Source organism: Mugil cephalus, chromosome 6 (assembly GCF_022458985.1).
Source record: "Mugil cephalus isolate CIBA_MC_2020 chromosome 6, CIBA_Mcephalus_1.1, whole genome shotgun sequence".
In the NCBI taxonomy this organism is placed as follows: Eukaryota; Metazoa; Chordata; class Actinopteri; order Mugiliformes; family Mugilidae; genus Mugil; species Mugil cephalus.
Genome location: NC_061775.1, coordinates 24,956,429 through 24,963,335, shown reverse-complemented (window position 1 = coordinate 24,963,335; position 6,907 = coordinate 24,956,429). Strand labels below are relative to the sequence as shown.

At 42.7% G+C, this 6,907-nt stretch overlaps 1 protein-coding gene across 1 annotated transcript in view; it reads right to left on the bottom strand.

The window, feature by feature from the left end:
- Positions 1-480: 480 nt before the first annotated feature.
- Positions 481-6,907, bottom strand: part of LOC125009848 (BMP/retinoic acid-inducible neural-specific protein 3-like) — a 53,717-nt gene continuing 47,290 nt past the window's right edge. Inside the window, exons 8-9 of the mRNA XM_047588068.1 lie at positions 2,094-2,436; positions 481-1,803 (exon numbers count right to left, since the gene is read on the bottom strand). Of these exons, the coding sequence (XP_047444024.1) occupies positions 1,033-1,803; positions 2,094-2,436 (1,114 nt within the window). The 3' untranslated portion in view covers positions 481-1,032. The remainder of the gene's footprint in view (positions 1,804-2,093; positions 2,437-6,907) is intronic.

Here is a 6,907-nt window from a genome sequence, read left to right as displayed (position 1 = left end):
AATAATCTCTTGGTCAAACTCTGCTTCCCAAAAGTTATTTGCTGCCTCCGTGACCCATGACTGTGGTGATGATTTGGTGCTAGTGATGCCTATTCCATAAATTCATGTAAATTAAACTATATCAATATGGTGCATTGGGAGCTATCAACGGCATCCAATGTGGTCTGTTTGTAGAAACTAAACAAAAATGATTGGCATCCTGCAGACTGATGAATCTAAACTAAATATAGCCCCTTTCAGCTTGTTTATCTGACCTGGTATTGAGAATGGAGTAAAGGGACATGCAGTGCACTGAGTTTGAGTTTTTTTGTGTGTGTGTGTGTTTTGGGGTCCCTGGGTGAGTTTCTGTTTTAATAAGATCAGCATAAAGCAAGACATCAACGAGTAACTGCACTGAATACATTAATTATATGAATTAACATAACTGTAATTCATTTACCCAAAGATTTATTTAAAAAAAAAAGGTTCCAACAGCTGGAATCTGTTATAACATGATGTTTTAATATCAATTTATCTACAAAATCTTGACTGACACCACTGTATTCTGGTCTTCATGGAAAGTGCACTGTCACTAAAGCAAAGAAACATATAAAAATTACAAACGAACAGACTGTACCATCTTCACCATAAAATGTCCATTCGCTTGGCGTCAGTACTTACAGTATAAATGAGCAGAGTCATATTGAAACAGGATGGTTCAACTTTAAGTAGCGGTACTTGGGAGTTTCTTACTGTAGAATTCTTGTTGTTAAAGAGTTTGTTCTGGAGAAACGGTTGTGCATTTCCTCACTGATCCAGCCCATTCTTTATAATATAGCACTGAAGGTAGTTGTCACAAAACAAAAATGAAAACAACCAGATGAGTACATTCCTTAGCTGTCCATAGCTGGTCATCGCCTGATTAACCACAGAGTTTGGTAATCCACAGAGACCAAGCACACATATAAGCATCTGAACCACATAGGGCACTCGTCTTATGTCCAGGAGTTCTCCTTGTTCCATAAATGGCCCGGGTTTCCTTTAGAGCAGCTGTTAACTGCACAATTTGGTAGTCTCATAATCCATCGAATTGGGCAGACGTGAGCTGAAGGCCTGTAAGGAGGCATGAATGCGGACCACCTCGCTGGCGGTCAGTTTGAGTCTGTGCCGGAGAAGACAGGCAAACAGGTCCAGCCTCTGTTGACCCGGTGGGGACAGCCGGTTCACCCGGTCCCGTATTTCCAAGAGCTGAAGCATGGCTGTGTCCTGGGAGCCTTGGGTGTATGGGTAGTCCAGCTGCAGGATCAAGTCGCGGATGGCCTCCGGGTCAAAGTGCATGCTGTAGCCAAAGACCTGGATGCTGTTGATCTTCATGTAGCCCAGGTTCCGAGCAGGCTCCGTCATTTCCAAAGGCTCGTAATAAACGCTGTCATTCACCCCGTTCTGAGTCTTTATCCTGCTGCGAAGGTAGATGTGGATGGTTTCAAAGAATGTCTTCCACTTGTTGCCCAGTGTCAGAGTCCAGTTATAGCACTCGAACGGCAGGTCCAGCTTGGTGGCTTGCCAGTCTGGGAAATTGTTCTCGTTGACAGGGATGTACCAGCTCTCTGAGTGGCTCCCTCCAAATGGGTTGATGTAGAGAGTGAGGACAGGCTCCAGCGTGCTGTTCTTTGTAAGGCAGATCTGAAGGGATATTCCCAGCAGCATGTGGACCATGTTGGACTTGTACTTGTTGCTCTTCAGCGTCAGCAGCATCCTCTTTCTCCATGATGGGTCAAACCAGCTGTTGAGTCGCATGTCGTTGCTGATGAAGATTGCATGGACCTGTAAGATGCATAAACAGCAAATACATACATTTAGTGGAAGAATTTATAAAAGATACACAGTGATTTTGAGTTATACTATGGCTTTTATATAATATCTTCTGACAAAGCAGTAGTTTGAAACTACAAATGGCCAGCACATCAGAAAGAAAATGGGTAAACTATCATTTTCTATAATTATATCTCTACAATGTGCAAGAAACTTAAATTTTCTGTATTTTTCTTAGGTTCACTCAGAGTTGACTTGTTTTAATGCCTGACATCATTAAACAGAGGACTAAAAGAAAATACCTCTAGCCTGCGGTCGGCTCTCTGCAGCAGGTAGCCCAGCTCCAAATCCTGGAGGTCCGTCTCAAACCCAAGGTAGTTCTCAGTGGAGTCGGCCACCATAGCCCTGCAGCCCCCCTGCGTCAGGGCAAAGCCCGGGTTGCAGCTCCCGCAGCGGGTGTGGTTGTCTGGTGCACACGCCGCGCAGGCCGAGCCTTCCCCGACGGAGCAGGGCGGCGGCAGCTGACAGGGGCTGTGCTCATACTGACAGCTGCAACTGTGGAGCTCCTCTGAGAATGCACCGAGCTGGTTGTTCTCTGAGCAGTACAGGAGAGACTGGAAATGACTCAGCCAGTAGGACTGGGGCCTGCTCCGGGGAATAAGGAAAAGCAGAGGAGGACAGAGAAAGAGAAGCAGAGAGGGTGTGGTTATTGAACTGGCTTCAGGATGAGGCGGTTTAATAGGGAGAACCTTTATTAGGCCTGGGGCAACTGTCAGGCCCCAGGCCTAATAAAGGTTCACCAATCAGGCGTAACATTATGACCACCTTCCTTATATTGTGTAGATTATATTGCGTAGGTCTGACTTCTATGGATGCGTATCCAGCAAACACTTCCTGTCTATGAGGTGAATTGTTCTTGGTTTTCCTTGTTGTGCTGCATATGTCCAGAAATATAATAACTTCAAGTTCGTGGAAGAACAACACATCGGGGACGTATTTCCGATTATATTCCCTGATGCTCATTAGTTGTCCTAACCTGAGATTCTTGCTGAGGTTTTGTGTTGTTTGCAGTGCTCAATTAGCGCAGGTTATGCATGCAAAGAATATGAGCGCAGTTAGAAAACAGAAGAGAAAGCGAGACAGAGGAGAGGCACAGAAAGTTGTCTTTGATCAGTTTGTGACACAAATATTAGAAGCACGCTGCAGCCGTAGGGTAACTTACCCTCGACATACACATAATTCTCCCATGTGAACTGGAGTTTGATTCCCGTCTGTGGCACTTGCTCTGCTGTGATCCCTTTATGCTTCTTATCCTCTTTGCTCACTGAAGGGAAGAGATGCTCACTATATACCGCTGGCTTTCCTTTTTAGAAAGAAAGCTCCTTTGATGAGGGTGCGTCGAGGTAAACTTTATGCTAATCTGAAAATGTTTGCTGGATTACATTTATATTTTCCCCGTGTATCCAAATCTTATTGTGCGCTTGGAGGTAGGAAGCAAGCCCAGAAGAGTTCAGAAAAATCACTGATTTGAATATCAAAAAACGCTCTAATGGAAAAAGCGGTCATGGGAAGTGAACTGAAAGGACACTTCCTTTCCATCACCCGGTACCTGTGAGTAAGGCATTCACCTCCAACGGCTTCAGCAGAGCAAAGCCATAGCAAAGACAAGACTGCAGCTGAACTATTAGTTCCCTGCTGTGATTATGTGCAGCCTTCCTGCTCCCCACAACTTTTCCTCTCAAGAAACTGCTGCAAGTCAGAGTGTCGTCTAACCACATTGAAAGGAGCGGGTAAAATTGTGTTTAGACAATAAAATCGGCTAAATTTAGTTGCGCGTTCCCTGCAAATTCAGCACTCTGCGGGGAGAACATATATTAAAGGTATTAATATTAATAGCAACAGAATGTGGGCATAATGTTTGAGTAAAAGCTTCATAAAAGCCTGCACCCTTCTGGGAAGGAAGGGTAGGATTTGGAACACGACTGGATGGATTTATACCCTATTAGTCACAGGAGCATTAGTGGGTTCCAAACAATGATTTGAGGCGATAAGGCCAGGCTTTCTGTCACTCTCAACGGGCAGGCTGTGTGGAAACTACAATTCTGAAAACACCGTACAGTATTTTGTGCATGCGGGATGTTGTTACACTGACACAATAATCCCTTCGAGGAACTGTTGGGACAGAATATGAAGAATAATAGGGTATGCGCTCCTAGGCCTGTTTTTGCGAGTATTACATTTCATTTTATTTTCATTACCTCTTTGTTTTCTATACTAAGAAATACGATTAAATATCCTTTATTTTTCATCTATGTTAATAGCATGCACTGCAAACCCAGTATTTTGACATATCATTATTAAAATGCTCACATGAAAGTATAAAAGCCACTTGTTGACACAGGGCAAATGTGTATCTTACACACTGAATCAATAGCAATGGTTAGAAAATGGGTACAAAATGGGAAATTAAGCATTTTATTGTCTACACCACCACTACAAAAAGGTCAACCGTGCGGTTACGATGCCAGTCAAAGGGTTAATTAAAAAAAAATATATATATATATCAATGAAGTTACTTTACTGTTCTTTCACAGATAGGGGATTTTTTTTATTCCAAATTTAGCCCCTCATTTCAATTACTCTACGCATAGAATAGTGTGCACACATGAAAGGGTAAATAATAATTATAACAAAACCTTAAACTATTATATTTAATCATTCTTTTTATGCAGTTCCTTCTCATACTGCCAGGGCATGCAGGCTGTTCTCACTTTCAGAAAAATTCTTATGTCATCATCTGTCAGAGGTAAAGCACATATATGCCATCGATAGCATTTTCCATTTGTCAATACTGAAGGCAGCTATCATAAGCAATCAATAGGAACAATGTTAGTGAAGAAAAGATAATAATTGATCATTGCAATTTACGGCTGCCTTTTGCTCTGTACAAACGAATTGTGGTTGTAAAGACAAAAATCGGTCAAATCTACTGAACGCCTTAATAGGATCATTAAAAAGCTATTCACTACATTCAGAGTTAAATCTTAATTGCACTATACAAGCAGTCAAAGAAAGATGAGAGGACTTATCCAGTGAAGTACGTAAAATAACTGCACCTTTTTCTTTTCTTTTTTTCCCGGAGAAGCTCATGCATAAGAAAGGCATTTTTTTTGAGCTGATTAAAGCAGAAGTACCGAACACATCACTTGAATGACAATGGCCATCATTATGCCTAATGGCGAAAGTTTGAGCACAAAGTGTACTGCGTCCGTCTTATCATTACCCGCTTCACAAAAGCCCAGCCAACTGCTGCTTTTGACGGGCTTATTCGCTCATAATTGTCAGCGCAGTGGAAAAGTAGCCCACGGGAGGCAAAATCAATCGCGTATCTCTCATCTGTCTCGAGTGGCACTACGAACAGTTTAAGGGAGAGGCAGGAAGGTTTGGGAGCTTCCGTTTCTCCTCCCTGGAAACCGGCTAACACCCCGTCCCAGATCACTTTCCGCCGACGAGCATGAAGATTTCCACGGAGAGGGAGAAGAAAGGGAAAGTAATTACGTAGATAAATATTACACGGACGAGGGTGGCGATGCTTCCCGGCGAGTGGGTGGGAATATCGACTGCATAGATCTGTGATTAATGTGTGTTTTAGCAATGTGGCGGCGAGAATGTGAACAATTAAAGAAAGAGTGAAGAAAGAAAAAGCAGAGAGAGAGAGAGGGGGGAGAGGCTGGGCATTGAAGTGCGTGCACTGTATAGGTTAATCTGACAGATGATTTATGTGCTGTCACCACCGTTACCGCTGCCATTTCTGCAGAGGCCAAGTCGAAGGGAACGTAGTGTGACTGACTGACGGTCGGATTCATCACATTCTGCAATCACCCCTTCTGGCAGATATGTGGATTTTATTCAATCCACAGTAGTTTGAGATTTGGAAGTCTCCACCAGAAAACACTAACTTGGCACATCTATGTTTCTACTGACAAGTCTTCTCTATCTGGCATGCTAATAGTGATTGTCCTCTGTCAGCAGCGAAGGCAGAGGGCGCATGAGGTTGATGTGACAGACTCCGTCTGCTCGCTTAGACTGAGCATTGATTCCTCTAACCATAAAGGTTAAAATGCTTTACCTGCATTAAACTCATTGGCCTCAGATACTGCATCATAAAATACTTTCAGGGCATCCTGGCATCATATTGCACGCTATCAGTCCACATTCTGTTGTAATTTCATGGTGTGCAATCTCCATGAAGGGCCGTCTGCTGCAGTCCTTATACCCAAATGTATCCATATCTTCATTTAAAACCATAGAAAGACATACAAAAGACTTAAAATGTGCTGCCCTGACATGTGAATTTGAACTGAAATAGCATGCTATTTAGAAGGAATCATCCTATGATATGAGCGAATGATTTTTGGGGAAACCACACACATGTTTAGTCATGAGACCCAATGTACTATCCAGTCTTGACAGGTTGTGTCATACAGATTCTAAGAGGATTTAACCAACTTAACATTATCCCCAGCCAAAGGGCTTGAAAATAACTGCTGAGACTCAATTAGCTCCAAATTGTAACCTGCTATTTAACTATATTATATATAAACTAATGATCCATGCGGCAATTGGAGTTAGATGACAACAAACTTTGGTAAAACTGTGATACTCTGAATTAGTCTTTCACATATTTCTCAGTTCAATGAAATGAAATGAAGGCTTTATGACTTTTGCGCACCTCTGGTGAAGCCTTATAAAGATTTAATAGAGCAGAAGTTTCCTGATTTTTGTTGAAGGCCAGCTCAAATGAAGTAAGGCAGGTGGGCTCATTGACTGTGATCTACGAGGGAAAAGAGGTGTCTACTAAAAACTGGACTGAATTCAGTTGAGAAATTAGGGCTCTTTATCCAGTCGGACTTGTTTTAACAGTATTTCACCGACTGCAACAAGGCGGGCAGTCAATTCTCGGCAGCAGATGTACCCTAGAGAAATCCTTTACATAACCCTCACACACACTGAAATGCCAGCTTGTTTCCTTTCATCGACATACCTGGATTAGCCTATAGAGAGAACTGAAAGCTGGGACTCGATGTGCAGTAGCTTTGGGCCAAAAATGTCAGAA